The sequence below is a fragment of the Saimiri boliviensis genome, chromosome 13 (assembly GCF_048565385.1).
Source record: "Saimiri boliviensis isolate mSaiBol1 chromosome 13, mSaiBol1.pri, whole genome shotgun sequence".
In the NCBI taxonomy this organism is placed as follows: domain Eukaryota; kingdom Metazoa; phylum Chordata; class Mammalia; order Primates; family Cebidae; genus Saimiri; species Saimiri boliviensis.
This window is the reverse complement of record NC_133461.1, coordinates 73,589,124-73,609,799: the sequence shown is the minus strand read 5'-3', so window position 1 is coordinate 73,609,799 and position 20,676 is coordinate 73,589,124. Positions and strand designations below refer to the sequence as shown.

Genomic DNA, 20,676 nt, shown 5'->3' with positions numbered 1-20,676 from the left:
CATGTTGATCAGGCTGGTTGTGAACTCCTGATCTCATGATCTGCCTGCCTTGGCCTCCCAAAGTGCTGGGATTATAGGCGTGAGCCACTGCAGCTGGCCTATTTATTTATTGTTTGAGACAGTGCCTCGCTCTGTGGTTCATGTTGGAGTGCACTGGCGCAGCCTCAGCTCACTGCAACCTCAGCCTCCTGGGTTCAAGCAATTCTCCTGCCACAGTCTCCTGAGTAGCTGGGATTACTGGAGTGCACCACCTTACCCAGCTAATTTTTTGTATTTTTGTAGATACAGTGTTTCAACATGTTGCCCCCAGGTTGATCTTGAACTTCTGAGCTCAAGCAGTCTCCCCTCCGCGGCCTCCCAAAGTGTTAGGATTACAAGCGTGAGCTACCGTGACTGGCCTCTTACTCCATTTTCAAATTAGATTTCCTCTTTATATATATATATATATATTTTTTTTTATATATATATATATACAATATATTGTATATATATTATATATACAATACAACATATTGTATATATATACAATATATTGTATATATATATTTTATATATATACTATATATATTCTATATATATAGTATATATATATTTTATATAGTATATATATAGTATATATATATTTTGAGACGAAGTTTCGCTCTTGTTACCCAGGCTGGAGTGCAATCGCGCAATCTCGGCTCACCGCAACCTCCGCCTCCTAGGTTCAGGCAATTCTCCTGCCTCAGCCTCCTGAGTAGCTGGGATTACAGGCACACGCCACCATGCCCAGCTAATTTTTTTGTATTTTTAGTAGAGACGGGGTTTCACCATGTTGACTAGGATGGTCTTGATCTCTTGACCTCGTGATCCACCCACCTCGGCCTCCCAAAGTGCTGGGATTACAGGCTTGAGCCACCGCGCCCGGCCCTCTTTATATTTTTAAGTATGTATATTTTGCATCTGATAATTACAATATGAAATCCTTGGAGATCTTATTCTATTATTTTTTGGTTGTTACTGCTGTTAATGTTTTCCACAGCCTTGTTCATTGTGGCATATTTCTTTATGGCCTTTATAATTTTGGATTTTGCTCTTTCATTAGCTCATCTTTACCTTGGGGAATTCTGAGGCTCATGGGTTGAGGTTTTGTTTCTGCAGTCAATATGTGTGTTCATTTACGGCAGATTTTCCACAGTGTTACCAACTAATACCCCTCTAATTGCTTGGCTTAGGTTTTCCCAAACAATGCAAGTAGTAAAAATTCAAACATAAGTCCATGTTATTATTAACAGGCTATGGGTTACAAACTCCCAGGTTCCCTTTTTTCTTTCATTATTACTTTTTTTAAAGTCAGGATCTCACTCTGTTTTCCAGGCTGGGGTGCAATGGTATGATCATAGCTCACTACAATCTTGAACTCCTGGGCTCAAGTGATCCTCCCACCTCAGCCTTCTAAGTACCTGGAACCACAGACATGTGCCACCACACCCAGCTAATTTTTAAATTATAGAGATGGCGTTTCACTATGTTGCCTAGTCTGATCTCAGATTCTGGGTTCAAGCCATCCTCCCACCTCAGCCTCCCAAAGTACTGGGATTATAGGCGTGAGCCACTGCATTTAGCCCCAAGTTATACTTTTTTTAAACCCAAAGCACTCAGTTTATTGTTCCTTAGCTGATGAAATTTTTTTTTCTAATCCACCGATTTGCTACCTTTTAGGGCCTAAGGTGGTTTAACAAATACTCATCTCCTGTTAAAGCTCTAGGTTCCTGTTATTGGCAGTTGGCACCTCATGGTACCCAGATTGTCTACATGAACTTCTCATTCTGGTTTTAACCTCTGAGTATTTCCCTTATTTTCTTGTAAGCTTAGCTATGCAATTGGATTCTCCCTGCCCCACCCTCACCCCAGCATTTATTTTGTTTTATACAAAAAGAATTTCAGACTACCCAGTTATCTGTATTGCCGGAAATGAAAATCTTATAGATTGTTTTATGATTTTGAACATTGTTACTGTGGGTGATTCTGGTTGGGAACCCGTAGTAACTGGGCAGGATTTTATTCCTAGTTCACTACATTGGGTTAGGCTGCTGGATCATATGCATTTGAGTACTGGTGGGAATGGGTTTTGTTTTCTTAGACCTGTAGAAGAAAATAAGGATAATTTCTAATGTTTCAGATTATGTATAAGTAATGGTATCTTTCTGTGTTAGGTAGTAGAACTGCAAAATAGATTATCCGAAGAATCAAAGAAAGCAGATAAACTAGATTTTGAATATAAACGGCTGAAAGAAAAAGTTGACAGTCTTCAAAAAGAAAAGGATGTGAGTATATGTATTAGACATTTTGGTTTTGAGTACTGCTAAAATTAAGGCGATTATGTTTGGCCACATTAATTAATTATGAATTAAAAAATTAGAAATCCTATTTGTTTTTAAGCCATAGGAGAATTCCCTTTGTGTTTCAGAAATAAAGCAAAAAAAGAAAGGAATATTTTTATAATACTTTCATTCAGATTTCTTTTTTATATGGTTATTGTTTCTACGACTATTGCCTTCTTTACATTGTTCTACTCGTGACTTTTTTTTTCCTGCTCCTGACTTTCTGTAAGTTTGTTAAGCTTTGTTTTCTGTATGAAAACAAGAAAGTCCTGTATATATAGAGGACTTTTTGTTGTTCAGCATATTTTGAATCTTTTAAAAATATTTCTACTTTTTCATGATTTATGAATATTGTCTTTGTTCTTCAGCCTTTTATGTCTAGTGAAAAGAATGTTAAGAAATTAGTTACTAATTGTTAAAGATGGAGTAGACAGTTTGTTTCTTAAGTTTAACTGTGGATAGCATATTGTCTTGCACATAGCAGATATTCAGTATTGTTAAATGGGAAGACTTGTTTTAATCTTTTCCTCCTGTGATCTTTCCAAAGAAGAGCAAAAGGTAAAACATGTTCATGTTCACTGTTGCTTTTTTTACTGTCTTGATTGAGTTATATACTATTGTTTATCATTCCATTAGGTAAGGCAGAGAGGCCACTGATGAATAAATTCTTAAAACATGAAGCTAACCCTCCATGTTTCTGTCTCTCTCCAGAGACTGAGAACAGAAAGGGATTCTCTGAAGGAAACCATTGAAGAACTTCGTTGTGTACAAGCTCAAGAAGGGCAGCTCACAACTCAAGGTAAAACGTTTTGGGAGCACAAACCAGATGACTCTTTTTTTTTTTTTTTTTGAGACAGAGTCTTGCTCTGTTGCCAGGCTGGAGTGCAGTGGCACAATCTTGGCTTACTGCAACCTCTGCCTCCCGGGTTCAAGCAATTCTCCTGCATAGCTGGGACTACAGGGACATGCTACCACGCCCAGCTAAGTTTTTGTATTTTTAGTAGAGTCAGGGTTTCACCATGTTGGCCAGGATGATCTCCATCTCTTGACCTCATGATCCGCCACCTCAGCTTCCCAAAGTGCTGGGATTACAGCCATGAGCCACCATGCCCGGTCAGATGATTTATCGTCCGTGGTATACATAAAAATATTTGGTTCACTTGAACATGATTGTACCAGTAGATAAAAATGAAACATCGTGCCCACGTGCACTCCTTCTCGAAAAGCTTGGGCCCCAGTGATTGCCTTTTCTTATTTGTCCAAATCATGGTGCAGACCCTCAGTCACTGAGCCAATTTCCAAGTCAGTCACACTGGCATTTTTGAGACGAACACGCACGAGGCGGAGAGACATCTTAAAAGTGGTTGGTTTGTTTTAGAAAATGGCCAAACCCAGGGAGCCTGTGCAGCTCCTTCCCATTCTGTGAGGATTGTGTCCCCTTATTTTTGACCTCTAAGCCTTGTGTAAAACAAGCACCCTAAGGGATCGCCAGGCAGTCCCTCTGTTGGTGTGGATGCCGAGTCCCACTGCAGTGCCTGGCTACTGATTGGCCAAGAAAGGCCTCCTAGGCCCTCATTGGAGGATATGAACTCCCCTCCTTGGCCTGGCTACATGAAGCGGTGGTTCAGGTGAGGACAAGCAGCAGGCTGCGGAGAGGAGCCGTGGGTGGGGCACATGCCGAAGTGGGAACCTCACAGGCCAGGCTCTGGAGGTGTTGTGGGGGGGACAGAGCTGGCATGTTTCTTTTTTTTTTTTTTAAAGATGGAGTTTCACCATGATGGCCAGGCTGGTCTTGAACTCCTGACCTCAGGTGATCCACCCACCTTGGCTTCCCAAAGTGCTAGGATTACAGGCGTGAGCCACAGCGCCCGGCCTGCTGGCATGTTTCTTAACAACAAAAACACCACCGACCCCTCATCACTGCTGGGCTGCGACACCTGCCTAACCTGTGTTCCTTTCAGGAGGATTATGTGCTCTTAGGGATTATTTTTGTTCCAGCCTTTGACATTGCCGTATTTCATTTCTTAGTCAGCATTGATTTTTAAAACTCCTGGCCTAGTCTCTTGCCATGGACTCATTCATCCCCCAGTTATTGAGTGCCTGCTGTTTGCCAGGCACTGTTAGTAGAGCTGGAGATACAAAAATAAATTAGGCAATTGTGGTACAAGATTGTAGGTGCTATGATTGAAACGTGTGCAAGGGCTAGTAGTGACATAAAGGATCTTGTGGATAGGTTTACCCAGAAAGGCTTCCCAAAGACACAGGATGAGTCAAGAATGAATGAGAGGGCTTTAACAGGCCCATGAGAAAAGTGGATGTGACTTCTCCAGCTATCGAATTAGACGACACTGCCATGCTAATTCTCCAAACGAGAAACAAAAGTAGTGTAATAGAGATATTCTAATACTTAAGATATATTTATTTATTTTTTTTTTTTTAAATCCAAGTGCCATGAAAGAGGATTTAAGCCTAATTCCAACTTTGGTGTAAACTGCTTTGGGCAGACAATTTAAGCTTAGACCCTACAGTGCTATTCAGGTTAGGAGTTGTCAGTGTTTTGTAGAAAAGGGCAAATTTAGGCTGGGCACGGTGGCTCACGCCTGTAATCTCAACACTTGGGGAGGCTAAGGCAGACAGATGGTTTGAGCTCACAAATTCAAGAGAAGCCTGGACAACATAGCAAGACACCGTAACCCCCAAAAATATTTAAAAATTAGCTGGGCGTGGTAGCATGTGCCTGTGGGCCCAGCTACTCAGGAGGCCGAGGTGGAAGGGTCACTTGAGCTTGGGAGACAGAGGCTGCAGTGAGCTGAGGTCACATTACTGCATTCCAGCCTGGGCAACAAAAAAAAAGAAATTGGCCAACCAAGTAATAGGACAATTGCCTGGGCTGTGGTAAGGATGACAGAAACAAAAGCTTAATTGCAATTTGGGTTTTTTAAACCTACTCATGAAGTTTGTGTAAGAATGGTGTTTCTTACAGCATGGTGAATAGTGTTCGAGTCATCTGGGATGCAGATTCCTAGGTCCACTCATGCCTGCAAATCAGGGACTCTGGGGACAAGGCTCAGAAAGGTGAATTTTAAACTAGTTCCCCGGATGTTTTTTTTGTGTGCGTGCACATGAATGTTTTAGGCCCTCTGGCATAGGATAATGGAGACAGATGTAAAGTAAGATTCATTTCCTCACTTTGCATGTTGGGAGAACATATTTCTATCTAACCTTTCTGTCATCCCCTTTATTATCAGTGTGAGATAGTACAGTTCTCAAGAAATAGGAATGAAATGACTCACAGAAAAAATTTCCTTAAACACTCTGTTGCCTGCCATCCCTTGTATAAGCAGAAAGGGGTCTGGGACCTCAGCTTCTAAAATGAGAACCATGCTAAGCATCGAAAATGGAAGACACTTGGGGACCCCCTATCTGGTGAATACAGCCAACTACAGAAGGGTATGACAGTAGTTTCTTGGCTTGCTTGAGTTCCTTCTTACTTTACTTTGGTTGACCCAAAAAGAAACACAAAGCTGAATCACTTAGGTGGGCTGATGATTCCGTATCATTCAAGCTTTCAATCACTCAGAGAAAAAAAATAAAAGATGTGTGGAGATACCCCAAAGAATATTTAGGTTAACTTTGTTGTATGCTTTATTTGATTAAAACACTTAACCATTAGGCTGGGCGCAGTGGCTCACGGCTGTGATGCCAGCATGGGAGGCCAAGGCAGGCAGCTCACTTGAGGCCGGGAGTTTGAGACCAGCCTGGCCAACATGGCAAAACCTCACCTCTACTAAAAATACAAAAATTAGCCAGCCGTGGTGACACGTGCCTGTAATCCCAGCTATTCAGTAGGCTGAGGCATAAGAATCGCTTCAACCTGGGAGGTGGTTGCCATAGTGAGCTGAAATAGCACCAACGCATTGCAGCCTGGGCAACAGAGCAAGACTCTGTCTCCAAAAAAAGAAAAAAAAAAAAAAACTGATGAGTACCATCATAAATATAAGTTATCATAAACATTGAATACCATCATAATGGGCTCTGCTGCTAACTAGCTGTGCAGCTTGATCTAGTAACTAAACTCTCCAAGACTTGGTTTGTTCTGCAAAATGAGAATCATAACTTCTTTCTCCAGAGCCAAGGGAAGAGTTTTAGAGTTTTAGATGCTCTGAGTAATGCAAAGCACTCCCCAGTGTGTAATTTTAAACGAAAACAGTATTAAATGTAATATACAAAAAGTTGTGCTTCTTCCTGTGTTGGCTGTAATACTCTGATAGTCTTTCTTAAGAAGATATCGGATAGCCATTTTCTTTTTTTCCTTTTTCTCCCCCCCCACCTTTTTTTTTCTTTGAGATGGGTGTCGTTCCTGTCACCCAGGCTAGAGTGCAGTGACGTCATTTCGGCTCACTGCAACCTCTGCCTCCTGGGTTCAAGCAATTCTCTTTTAGCCTCCCAAGTAGATTACATTATAGATGCCTACCACCATGCCTGGCTAATTTTTATATTTTTAATAGAGATGGGGTTTTGCTGAGTGTAGTGGCTCACACCTGTAATCTCAGCACTTTGGGAGGCTGAGGCAGGTGGATCACAAGGTCAAGAGATGGAGACCATCCTGGCCAACATGATGAAACCCTACATCTACTAAAAATACGAAAATTACCTGGGCATAGTTTTGGGTGCCTATAATCCTGCTATTGGGGAGGCTGAGGCAGGAGAATCGCTTGAACCCAGGAGGTGGAGGTTGCAGTGAGCCAAGATCATGCCACTGCACTCCAGCCTGGGCAACAGAGTAAGGCTCCGTCTCAAGGTAAAAAAAAAAGAGAGAGAGACGGGGTTTCACCATGTTGGCCAGGCTGATCTTGAACTCCTGACTTAAAGTGATCTGCCCACTTTGGCCTCCTAAAGTGCTTGATTACAGGTGTGTCCCATCGTGCCTGGCTAGATAACCATTTACTCTTGAAAAATTAGGGTGACCTAGTTTTGCTGGTACCCTAAGCCCATACCTAGTGGCAGATAATAGTGCTGCACTTAACACAGTTGTTTCAAAGATTAAATAGAATATGGGCCAGGCATGGTGGCTTGTGCCTGTAATCCCAGCACTTTGGGATGCCAAGGAAGGAAGATTTATTGAGGCCAGGAGCTTGAGTTCAGCCTGGCCAACATATTGAGACTCCATCTGTTTTCTTCATTTGTTAAAAAATGAAAAATTGGTGAAGGGGCAGCAAAATTGGTAAAATTTTTTAACTGTTCCCAGATTTTATGCCATATAGGCTATAGTTATGTGACTGATTTTACTTGTCTACTTTAAAAGAATTTTTTTTTAATTTGCATTTTATTTATTTATTTATTTATTTTAATTTTATTTTATTTTATTTTTGAGACGGAGTTTCGCTCTTGTTACCCAGGCTGGAGTGCAATGGCGCGATCTCGGCTCACCGCAACCTCCGCCTCCTGGGTTCAGGCAATTCTCCTGCCTCAGCCTCCTGAGTAGCTGGGATTACAGGCACGCACTACCATGCCCAGCTAATTTTTTGTATTTTTTTTAGTAGAGACGGGGTTTCACCATGTTGACCAGGATGGTCTCGATCTCTTGACCTTGTGATCCACCCGCCTCGGCCTCCCAAAGTGCTGGGATTACAGGCTTGAGCCACCGCGCCCGGCCTTGCATTTTATTTAGGTCAAAATTATAAACATTTGTTGAATCATCTGTTAGCCTGGAGAGTTTTATTCCAAAAAATTTCTAATGACCTTTTTAAAAGTAATCAAACTTTTTTTCCCCCCCAAAACAGAGTCTAGCTCTGTCTCCCAGGCTGGAGTGCAGTGGCACGATCTCGGCTCACTGCAATCTCAGCCTCCCTTTTAAGTCGTTTATGTTCTTTTCTAAGTTGGTTATTCTAGTTAGCATTTCATCTAACCTTTTTTCAAGGTTCCTAGTTTCTTTGCATTGGGTTAGAACATGTTCTTTTAGCTCAGAAAAGTTTGTTATTACCCACCTTCTGGAGCCTACTTCTGTGAATTCATCAGACTCATTTACCATCCAGCTTTGTTCCCTTGCTGCTGAGGAGTTGTGATCCCTTGGAGGAGGAGAGATGTTCTGGTTTTTGGTGTTTTCATCCTTTTTGTGCTGGTTTTTTTCCCATGTGGTCTTTGTAGTTGGTGATTTTCAGATGGGGTCTCTGAGTGGACGTCCTTTTTGTTGATGTTGAAGCTATTTCTTTCTGTTTTTTAGTTTTCCTTCTAACAGGTTTCTCTGCTGCAGGACTGCTGGAGGTTCACTCCAGACCCTGCTTGCCTGGGAATATCCCCGGGGGCTGAGAACAAACAGTAAGAGTTGCTGCCAGTTTCTGCTTCTGTTATCTTTGTCCCAGAAGGGTATCCACCAGGTGTCAGCGAGACCTCTCCTTTATGAGGTGCCTCTTTTGATCTACAGAGGTTGGGGAGCCACTTGAGGAGATAGTCTGTCTCTTATCAGGGCTCAAATGCTGTACTGGGAGCTCTGTTGTTCCATTCAGAGCTGCTGGGCAGGTACATTTAAGTCTGCTGCAGCGGAACTCATGACTGCCTCTTTTCCCAGGTGCTCTGTCCTGGGAATTGGGGGCTTTATTTATAAGTTCCTGACGTGCTGCTCTGCTGCCTTTTTTCAGAAATGCCCTGCCCAGCAAGGAGGTAGTCTAGTTGCAGTCTGTCAGCAGAGGCGTTGCTGAGCTGTGGCAGGGTCTGCCCAGATGCTGTATAAGCTTCCTTGCAGTTTTGTTTACAGAGGTATGGTTAGAACTGCCTCAGTAATGGCAGACTGCCTTGGTAACGGTGGGCTGCCTCGCTAATGGCAGGCAGCCTCGGTAGTGGCAGGCTGCGTCGGTAGTGGCAGGCTGCCTCAGTGGTGGTGGATGCCCTTCCCCCTACAGAGCTGGACCATCCCGGTCCAGCTGCACTTGCTGTGAAACTCCAAATCCAGAGCATTTCAAATTGCTGGTCTTTGTTGGGGTGGGACCCGCCAAGCCAGATCACCTGGCTCCCTGTTTCAGCCCCCTCTTTTTCATTTGAATGGGTGGCTCTGTCTCCCAGGCGTTCCAGGCACCAGTTGAAGTGGCTGCCCAGATTTGTGTGAGTTTTTGTGCAGAAACCCGGGGTGCCAGCTGAAACAGCTGTGCTGGAAATTCATGGCACTTTCAGCCCAGGAATCTCCAGGCCTGTGGGTGTTGAAAAACTGTGGGAGAGGCAGGGCGTGGGTGGCTCACGCCTATAATCCCAGCAGTTTCAGAGGCCAAGGTGGGTGGATTACGAGGTCAAGAGATCGAGCTGATCCTGGCCAAAATGGTGAAACCCCATCTCTACTAAAAATACAAAAATTAGCTGAGCATGGTGGCGTGCACCTGTACTCCCAGCTACTCGGCAGGCTGAGGCAGGAGAATTGCTTGAACTCAAGAGGAAGAGGTTGCAGTGAGCTGAGATCACACCACTGCACTCCAGCCTGGCAACAGAGCGAGACTCGGTATCGAAAACAAGAACAAAAACAAGAAAACTGAGGGAGAAGCAGCAGTATCTGAATCGGAGTGCTGGAGTAGATGTAAAAGTCCCCAGTGGCCTCTGTTGGGTAGGGAGGGGGTTCCTCCAGGGATTGCACTTCCTGGGTGAGGCAGCTCCCTACCCTGTCTTGGCTTGCCCTTCTTTGGCTACACCCACTGTGCAAACAGTCCCATTGAGATGCATTTGGTACCTCATTTGTAAATGTGGTGATAACTCACCCTCTGCGTTGCTCTCACTAGGAACTGCACTCGACCATCTTGGATCTCCCTTTCAGCCTCCCAAGTAGCTGGGATTACAGGCACCCACTGCCACGCCCGGCTAATTTTTTGTATTTGTAGTCAAGACCGGGTTTCACCATGTTGGCCAGGCTGGTCTCAAACTCCTGACCTTGTTATCTGCCCGCCTTGGCAAGCGTGAGCCACTGTGCTCAGCTGTATATCAAACTTCCTATATCAAGCCAGGAACAGTGGCTCTTGTCTGTAGTTTCAGCTACTTGGAAAGCCAGGTGGGAGGGTCACTGGAGCCTAGGAGTTTGAGGTTACATTGAGCCAAAATTGTGCCACTTCACTCCAGCATGGGTGACAGAGTGAGACCCTATCCCTAAAAAACAAAACAAAAACAAAAAACGGCATCAACAAAAAGGACATCCACTCAGAGACCCCATCCGAAAGTCACCATCTACGAAGACCACAGGTCTTGCTCCGTGCTCGAACTCCTAAGCTCAAGCCATCTGCCCACCTAGGCCTCCCAAAGTGCTGGGAGATTACAGGCATGAGTCGCCACATCCAGCCAAAAATAGTTTCTTATAAATGACTCAGTTTCAATTATTCTGTTATAAGCAACAGAAAATGGACTAGGACACACTCTTTGTGTATGTATCCTTTGATCTAGCACTTTTGCTCTTAGGAATTAAATTTACCCCAATGAATTAAAGCATTGTTTCTAATAGTGACATTTCAAAACAACCTGAAAGTTCAGCAATACAGGAATAGTATTCTTATTCAACGGTATATAGTACAGCCATTTAAAAGAATAAGGTATATTTTCTACACACCTGACAGGGAGATATGTATGTTACATCATTACATTTAAAAAGTAAGGCTGGGCGCAGTGGCTCACGCCTGTAATCTCGGTGCTTTGGGAGGCCAAGGCTGCCAGATCACCGAAAGTCAGGAATTTGAGACCAGCCTGACCAACATGGTGAAACCTGTCTTAGGTAAAAATACAGAAAATTGGTCAGGCTTGGTGGCAGGCTTCTGTAATCCCAGCTACTTGGGAGGCTGAAACAGAAGAATTGCCTGAACCCAGGAGGCAGATGTTGCAATGAGTCAAGATTGTGCCATTGCACTCCAGCCTGGGCAAGAGTGAGACTTGGTCTCAAAAAAAAAAAAAAGTAGGGGAGGGAGAAATAGGGAATTATTGCCTAATGGTTATAGACTTTGTGATTTGGATGATGAAAAAGTTTAGAAAATCAGTAGCAGTGATGGTTACACAACATTGTGAATATCCTGAATGCCACTCTATTGTACATTTTAAAATGGTTAAAATGGTAAAATACTAATACTTACTAATATTTTAAGGCCACTGTGACATGGTCTTTTACTTGAGAAGATGATTTTTGCTGATAAAATTAATGCTCAAAGTAGGGTTTCATATTGAAGTTGTATGACTGTGTTTTCAGTTAGCTTTATATTTATGTTTGTGTATTTACAGGGTTAATGCCTCTGGGAAGTCAGGAGTCTTCAGACAGTCTAGCTGCAGAGATTGTTACACCTGAAATCAGGTAAGGTAGTTGTGGTGTTCACACACTGAATAGTATTCCTGGAGAAAACTTACTTCTCTATAGTATGAAGATGATCATTTCCTTATTCTTTCTCACTGACACTTTAAACATGAATTCAGTGTTAAATTTTTATGTTTTCAACATGTTGGGGTTCAGGAGTTCAGCGGAGCCCTCAGTTCCCCTGAGAGGTTGTCTCTCCAGGTTCTTGGTCTATCACTCTCCAAGAATGGGAGAGGAGACCATGGTGCAGTGCACTTATAAAAGTAAATGCCAAACTCAAAAGTGTTTGTAGAAAGTGATTTATTTAGGCAGAGAGAGAAAAAGGAGAAGAAGAGAGAAAACTTCCAGGAAGAGCATATGGAAGCAGGACCCCAGAGGGGAAATCCAGCAGGGGAAAGAGAGCTCCCACTATGTGGGAGGGGATTCCAGAGAACTGGAAATCCAGTGTGGGTGAAGGAGCAGGGGAATTTATCCTGGGAGAAATTCCCACCACCTCAAGTTCCTCTGGCCAATGAAAGGAGTTCCTTTAAACTTCTGTTGGGGTGATTGACTCTTAGTTTCTTCCCACACCCGCAAAATTTAAACATAAACTGTTAAATCTGCCGGATGGAGAGAGATGGGAGGGGGTCATGACGCTGGGAAGTTCTTGCCCTTAAGACTACGCCCCCTTGTGGACCTGGAAAGAGAACACATTCCTTCAATGTTAGAAGCTTTCTTCAACTGCGCCTGCAGAAAATTGATTTGCTCACTTCAGTAAGACAATCTTTCACACATAACAAAGCCAGCAATCATGTCCTGAGCTTGAGTAAACTCAGCAAACATTAAGCAATGAAGACACTTGGCCTGTAGACAATGGTTATGTTTAGCTATCAGCATGCAAAATCATTAGTTACTAAGATTTATCTGCTAACCACATGGAAAGGTCTGGGAAAGATATAATGCTATAGACAGGAGGAAATGACTTCCCACCTTCACTACTCTTTCCTCAGTAATACCTTATATTTTTAATCACAGCATTTTAAAAATTCCGTTTATTTATTTGTTTAGAGGCAAAGTCTTGCTCTGTCACCCAGGCTGGAGTGCAGTGGCACAATCACAGTTCACTGCAGCCTTGACCTTCTGGGCTCAAGCAATCCTCCTACCTCAGCCAACTTAGTAGCTGGGATCTTAGGCATGTGCCACTACGCCTGGCTATTTTTTGTAGAGACTGGGTTTTGCCATGTTTCCTAGCCTGATCTTGAACTCCTTGAGCTGAAACGATCTGGCCACCTTGCCTTCCCGAAGTGCTGGGATTACAGGCGTGAGCCACTGCACACAGCCAGTTCCATTTTTATTTTTATTTTTATTTTTATTTTTATTTTTTTGAGACAGGGTCTTGCTCGGCAACCAGGCTGGAGTACAGTGGTACGATCTCGGCTCACTGAATCCTCCAACTCCCTGGTTCAAACGATTCTCCTGCCTCAGCCTCCCAAGTAGCTGGGATTACAGGCACACTCCACCACACCCAGCTATTTTTTGCATTTTTAGTAGAGACGGGTTTTCACCATGTTGCCTAGGATGGTCTTAATCTCCTGACTTCGTGATCTGCCCACCTCAGCCTCCCAAAGTGCTGGGATTACAGGCGTGAGCCAGCATGCCCAGCCAGTTCCATCTGTTTTTATGCATAACTAGCTTTATATATAAAAATGAAAAGTAGGCCGGGCACCATGGCCTGTAATCCCAGGGAGGCCAAGGTGGGCAGATCCCTGAGGTCAGGAGTCGAGATCAGCCTGACCAACATTGAGAAACTCCGTCACTACTAAAAATACAAAATTAGGTGGGCTTGGTGGCACATGCCTTTACTCAGAAGCTACTTGGGTGGCTGAGGCAGGAGAATTGCTTGAACCTGTGAGGCGGAGGTTGCAGTAGGCCAAGACTGCACCATTGCACTCCAGTCTTGGTAACGAGTGAAATTCTGTCTCAAAAAAGAAAAGTGGGGTAGGCAACAAGCGTCCATTAAAAGGAGAATGATTAATTCTGAATATTGCTTTTTACCTTTTTGTGGCCTATTTGCCCCTTTAAAAATGGAAACTGGCCTTGCTTCTTCATAAACTCCTTGGGGGATATTAAATAACAATTGTGTACGAGTTTCATGCACTGTAAAAGTTGAAATAAGCATTCAAATACTTGTTGAATAAATGGAGACAGTTTGTAGTTGTTGGTTAGCATTTGTTTAGGAAGGACAAACAGGCTGGGCATGGTGGCTCACACCTGTAATCCTAGCATTCTTGGAGGTTGAGGTGGGTGGATCACCTGAGATCAGGAGTTCGAGACCAGCTTGACCAACATTGCGAAACCCTGCCTCTACTAAAAAATACAAAATTAGCTGGACATGGTGATGCATCCCTTTAATCCCAGCTACTCGGGAGACTGAGGTAGGAGACTCGCTTGAACCCAGGAGGTGGGGATTGCAGTGAGCTGAGATTTTGCCATTGCACTCCAGCCTAGGCAACAAGAGCAAGACTCTGTCTCAAACAAATAATAATAATAAGAAAGACAGACGAAAGGAGTTTACGGCAACACCAAGTCTGGAAGTATCTTGTGCGCCTTTTTCTTTTCTGACATCTGATATGCTACTTTATAATTGAACCAGTAAGATTTGTTAAATAAATGAACACATGTTTATGAATATTTATAAATAAGTGGTTATGTCCAAAACAATCCACAGTTTTAAGGAAGCTTATTGGTAATACAATTGTTTTTTTTAAACTAAAAACAATGATAGGCCAGACACGGTGGCTCACACCTGCAGTGCCAGTGCTTTGGGAGGCCAAGGCAGGCAGATCACTTGAGTTCAGGAGTTCGAGATCATCCGGACCAACATGGCAAAACCCCATCTCTGCTAAAAACAAAAAAATTAGCTGGACGTGGTGGCACATGCCTATAATCCCAGGTACTCAGGAGTCTGAGGCACGAGAATCATTTGAATCTGGGAGGCAGAGGTTGCAATGAGCCAAGCTGGCACCTTGGCACTCCAGCCTGGATGACAGCTAGATTCTGTCTGCAAAAAAAAAAAAGAATGATGATAAAGATACAACAAATATGACTTTTCTGAGTATGACTAGATACAAATTAAAATTGGCTGTATGTCCAGAAGAGAGCTCTCAAGGAAAAATGATAAACTGGGGTGAAAATTTTACAACACGTTTTAGACAGTGGGTTAATGTTTGATATGTTTTATTTATGTTAAGAGTATAGCCGGGCGTGATGGCTCACGCCTGTAATCCCAGCACTTTGGGAGGCCGAGGTGGGTGGATCACAAGGTCAAGAGATCGAGACCATCCTGGTCAACATGGTAAAACCCTGTCTCTACTAAAAATACAAAATATTAGCTGGGCATGGTGGCGCGTGCCTGTAATCCCAGCTACTCAGGAGGCTGAGGCAGGAGAATTGCCTGAACCCAGGAGGCGGAGGTTGCAGTGAGCCGAGATCGTGCCATTGCACTCCAGCCTGGGTAAAAAGAGCGAAACTCCATCTCAAAAAAAAAAAGAGTGTGGACAAATTGGAAATCTCATAAACTAAGGAAAAAAGATTAAAGTGGTAAGACCTTTCTTTGAGGAAATTGACAGGATGTGTCTGTTTAAAAATGCATGTATCTTTTGATCCAAAAATTACTTTTCTGGGAGTTAATCCTAAGGAAATAACTAAGGATATACAGAAAAGTATATTTATAAAGCTAATCTTGGCCAGTCACAGTGGCTTATCCCTGTAATCCCAGCACTTTGGGAGGCCGAAGCTGGTGGATCACTTGAGGTTGGGAGTTTGAGACCAGCCTGGCTAACATGGAGAAAGCCTGTCTCTACTAAAACTACAAAATTAGCCGGGCGTGGTGGCACATGCCTGTAATCCCAACTACTCAGGAGGCTGAGGAAGGAGAATTGCTTGAACCTTGAAGGTGGAAGTTGCAGTGAGCCAAGATCACTGTACTTCCAGCCTGCACTACGGGAGCTAGAATTCGTCTCAAAAAAAAAAAAAGAAAAAGAAAAAAAAAAAAGATCTTACTCACTTGTTTAAAGCTCAAAATTGGTAGCAATCTAAATATCCAAAAATTGGGCATTTACTAAATAAGTAACGATTTTAATGCCACGTCATTTAAAATATTCAAATATCTTTAATGATATAAAAAGATTATGAAATTTTAGCTGTAAATAGCAGGCATCAATGTAAAAAGTACTGTGTGATTCCATTTGTGCATATATGTGCATAGAATTAGAAGGCCATATTTCAGCAGTATTTTGCACCATCATTAGGGAGGGTTTATATTTTCTTTTCTTTTCTTTTTTTTTTTTTTACAATGTGTGTATTTACTTTGTAACTGAAAAAGATAAAGTCCATGTTGCCCGTAACAAAATACATCAAATTCTAAATAGTTGCTTGAATTAGACCACAAATTTGGTTCATCTTTTCAGTAGCAAAACTAAAAATACTTTATGAGATTTATTGTGTTTACAAAGTAAGAGCAATGTGTGTGTGTGCATGTTTCTTGATCTTTCTTTTTCCACCAGAAGCTTTTCCACAGCTTTTCTTAGTATCTGGTATCTGTTCACACTGTTTTATGGGGACCTCTACAGATGACCCTGTGTAAAGAAAAGAATAAATTATATCTTCAACAAGTATGTCTTCATATGAACTAACATTTAATTATATCGTCCCTGCAGAAAATGTGGTGACAAGTTCTGTATAGATACTGTTTTTAAATATCCCTTAATGTTAAGCTTTTTGCATATGCAGAGTCCAAAACAATGCGGTCCAATAACCTGATTGTAATGATATGGCTTGTTTCAAGAATTTAATTTTACATATCTACAGGAATGGGTAGACTGAATGTGTTGCAGTGATTCTTGTTGAATATAATATCTTACCACCAAATGATTGGTAATTTAAGAGCATAGCATTAGAGATTATGTTCTCTGATAAGAATCACATAAATAAATAAATGCATTCATAGCTTAAATGTTTAAATCAGAAAAGAAATAGGATTTTGAAATCGCATTCATTACAAATCATGATATTTAGAGACTCTATTATTTTCATATCCATTCTATAAAGAAAATATTTAAAATCTGAATTGTAATGTCTTTGCCAGCTATAATAGCTGAATTTGTTGCAAGTTCTTTGTTTTTCATTTCTGTTCTGGTATTAAATTTGTAAGAGTGCTTAGCTGGTTTTGATACTTGTATTGAATGTTAATGCACCAAATGACTGTGTATATAATATTTAGTTTTTATTTTGTTCATTCAGGGAGAAACTTATACGTCTTCAGCTTGAGAATAAGATGTTAAAACTTAACCAAGAAGGTTCGGACAATGAAAAAATAGCCTTATTGCAGAGCCTTCTAGATGATGCAAATCTACGCAAGAGTGAACTGGAGACAGAGAATAGGTAGAGTATTATCAGTGTTCACAACTGGCTACAAGTTTTCCGTATTTGCCTTGATTCTTAACCCCTTAAACAAAGATCTGGCAGGGCATGGTGGCTCATGCCTGTAATCCCAGCACTTTGGGAGGCCAAGGAGGGCAGATCACTTGAGCCCAGGAGTTCAATACCAGCCTGGGCAACATGGTGAATGAAACTCCATCTCTATAAAAAATGCAAAAATGTCTGGGCGTTTATATTTTGCAGTGGCTCACGCCTGTAATCCCAGCACTTTGGGAGGCTGAGGTGGGTGGATTACCTGAGGTCAGGAGTTCAGGAGCAGCCTGGCCAACATGGTGAAACCTCATCTCTACTAAAAAATAAAAAAATTAGCTGAGCATGGTGGTACTTGCCTGTAGTCTCAGCTACTTGGGAGGCTGAGGCAAGAGAATTGCTTAAACCTGGGAAGTGAAGGTTGTAGTGAGCCAAGATCATGTCATTGCACTCCAGCCTGGGCGATGAATAAAACTCCATCTAAAAAAGAAAAGCAAAACTTAACCAGGCTTGGTGGTACATGCCTGTGATCCCAGCTACTCAGGAGGCTGAGGTAGAAGGATCATTTGAGCCCAGGAGTTGGAGGTTCCAGTGAGCCAAAATCACACCACTGCACTCCACCTTGGGCAATTAGAGCAAAATTCTGTCTCAAAAAACAACAACAACAACAACAACAAAGATCTGAATTGTAGTTTGAAAAATGGTTATGTGCTGTTCTCTTTCCCTTTAAGAGAACTCAAATCCATTTCTCCACTTTTGGGCAGCCTTGTCAAAAAACATTGTGCCTTTTTAGAATGGTGGTGTCCTCTTCACTTCATGCAAAATGATACCAGAGCTCTACCATTTACCCTTTCTAATCATTAATTAAAACTAGAAGATTTTTAAAAATCTGATAATTCAGTCTTTTACAAGAATTTCAATTCACAGTCAGTGTTGGAGAAATAGAGTTTACCCTTTTTTTTTTTTTTTTTGAGACGGAGTTTCACTCTTGTTACCCAGGCTGGAGTGCAATGGCGCGATCTCGGCTCACCGCAACCTCCACCTCCTGGGTTCAGGCAATTCTCCTGCCTCAGCCTCCTGAGTAGCTGAGATTACAGGCACGTGCCACCATGCCCAGCTAATTTTTTGTATTTTTAGTAGAGACGGGGTTTCACCATGTTGACCAGAATGGTCTCGATCTCTCGACCTCGTGATCCACCCGCCTTGGCCTCCCAAAGTGCTGGGATTACAGGCTTGAGCCACCGCGCCTGGCCTCCTATTTACCCTTTCTAATCACTAATTAAAACTAGAGGAATTTTAAAACTCTGATAATTCAGTCTTTCACAAGAATTTCAATTCATAGTGTCGAAGTAACAGAGTTTACCGTTTCCATAGGCCAGTGTGTTTGAGCTCTGTTGTTATGGGGAGAGCAGTAGCTTCCTTGTAATTGTATTGACAAAGCATTTTTCTTCTGTTATTTATTATGACCCTAAAAGGAAATTATTCATCTTAAGAACAACCCACTTATTTTAAGAATTTAGAATCTGCAAAATTAACAAGAAAATCACTTCTCTGCGTGTATGTTTTCAGCAGCATGGTGCTATTCACTCATTGAAAGTCAATTACTTTAAAATCAGTGATTTACTCTGACAAGGGCTACATTTATATTTTGTTGTGACTGTGTTTTTGTTCTTTTCCTTTTTGGAAATGTTTCTTAGATCCCAAACATTCCATTTTTTTTTTCTTTTTTGTTTTGTTTTGCTTTGTTTTTGTTTTACTCGTGTCATTTTTGAAGGATTTGAAATTTTTATTAATAGCTCCATATCTCACCTTACATTGCAGATTCTTTGTTTATTTTGAATAATTGATTTGGCCTCTCCCAGATGGCAGTCAATCTTAGGAAGTCATCCTACTCTTCTTTCTGTAGCTTTACATTTTAAAGCTACTGAGATATACAGTATAAATCGACAAACAGTATAAATCAGTATAAATGCTAGGGTGATTATAAGAGCACCATCAAGCATAAACAGAATGAGAAAATTTTACATCAACTCTTAGGAGTCTAGAGAATGGTTTTTTTGTTTTTTTTTTTTTAAGTACTCAGAAAAAGTGGGAAATGGAGACAGTGGAGCAGGGGGAATTGCAGGAGCAGCTGGCAGGCGGACAGTCCCCCTGGTGAAAGTGTCTGATAGTCGCCTCATTCATCCCTTGCCTCTGGGCTGTATTTTAGCCATTGTAGTCAGGGTAAGTTAAAAATTAGCATAGGTCTCTCCCTACCCTAAATTTTTTTTTTTTTTTAAGTGAAAAATCACTCACAACTTTCTTCATACTGCTTTGCATTGTTTCTTACAGGCTTTATAATTATTGCTGTTTTTACCAGAGACAGGACAGCCAATTGTCATTATACAGTGTCCATGTCTGTGGATGACTAATCACCTCCTAAGTTCCTGTGTAACTTACTGCTGGGTACAACTTAGTGTTGTGATTGTTTATTAAATTACAACACTGATGATAATTAACTTTTAGATTATGGTGACCTGTTATTTATAACAACAGTAGTAATAACAGTTAATATTTACTGAGCACCTGTTTGTCTCAGGTATTGTGCTGGGGGTCTTAAACATCCTTTCTCCATGTTGACCAGGATGGTCTCGATCTCTTGACCTCGTGATCCGCCCGCCTTGGCCTCCCTAAGTGCTAGGATTACAGGCTTCAGCCACTGTGCCCGGCCTCCATACTCTTTTTTCTTGCCAATTTATCTTCTTCCATGTTTGCACAATATTTTTTCCTGTCTTCCTCTCACAGGATGCTTTTTCTACTAAGTGACTTTAAGTTTGTTCTTACTGAATTTAATGAGTATTTATATTACCTTGACTCTAACTTAATTTCCTACTAGTTTTCAACACTGGGTCCCACTGAGTCTGTTGCAGTTTGCTAACTGCCCATGTGTATCTCCTGTTAGAAGGCGAAGTCTGCCATAGACCTCTGAAGTCCTTTCTAATTAGTTTTCCCAAGAGGGAGCACTTTTACTGAATTTGTAATACCCACCAATCCTCAAACACTATGACAGTGGAGGGTTGAGGGGGAGCCACATCAGTATTTCCCAGAAATTCTGTCAGAGTAGACCTGATCTTGTTTCTCTACCTCTCAGAGTATTCTGTGATCTCAAGCTCACCCTCCCTTCTGTATCCCACAACTGTCTGTATTTAGCAGTTAGACTTTGATTAAAATGTTAACTGTATCATTCCCTAATGTGGGAGAAAGAAGGTAGAGGCAATTCACATTGATAAAATACCTGCAATGTGCAGGGACTCTGCTAGACACATTGTGTGTGTGTGTGTGTGTGTGTCTGTGTGTGTGTGTGTGTGTGTGTGTGTGTGTTTGTGTTTTTTTTGAGACAGGGTCTTGCTCTGTCGCCCAGGCTGGAGTGCAGTGGCGTGATCTTGGCTCACTGCAATCTCCATCTCCTGCGTTCAAGCGATGCCCCTGCCTCAGCCTCCCAAGGAGCTGGGACTACAGGAGCCTGCCATCACACCTGGCTAATTTTTATATTTTTAGTAGAAATGGGGTTTCATGATATTG

General features: G+C 42.0%; 1 protein-coding gene across 3 annotated transcripts in view; it reads left to right on the top strand.

The window, feature by feature from the left end:
• The window catches only part of HOOK3 (hook microtubule tethering protein 3), a 133,891-nt gene that overhangs the window by 70,596 nt on the left and 42,619 nt on the right, over positions 1 to 20,676 (top strand). For all 3 annotated transcript variants that reach the window (XM_074383815.1, XM_010330228.3, XM_074383814.1), the window contains exons 12-15: positions 2,196 to 2,306; positions 3,075 to 3,162; positions 11,598 to 11,667; positions 16,948 to 17,088. In XM_074383815.1, coding sequence (XP_074239916.1) covers positions 2,196 to 2,306; positions 3,075 to 3,162; positions 11,598 to 11,667; positions 16,948 to 17,088 — 410 coding nt within the window. The remainder of the gene's footprint in view (positions 1 to 2,195; positions 2,307 to 3,074; positions 3,163 to 11,597; positions 11,668 to 16,947; positions 17,089 to 20,676) is intronic.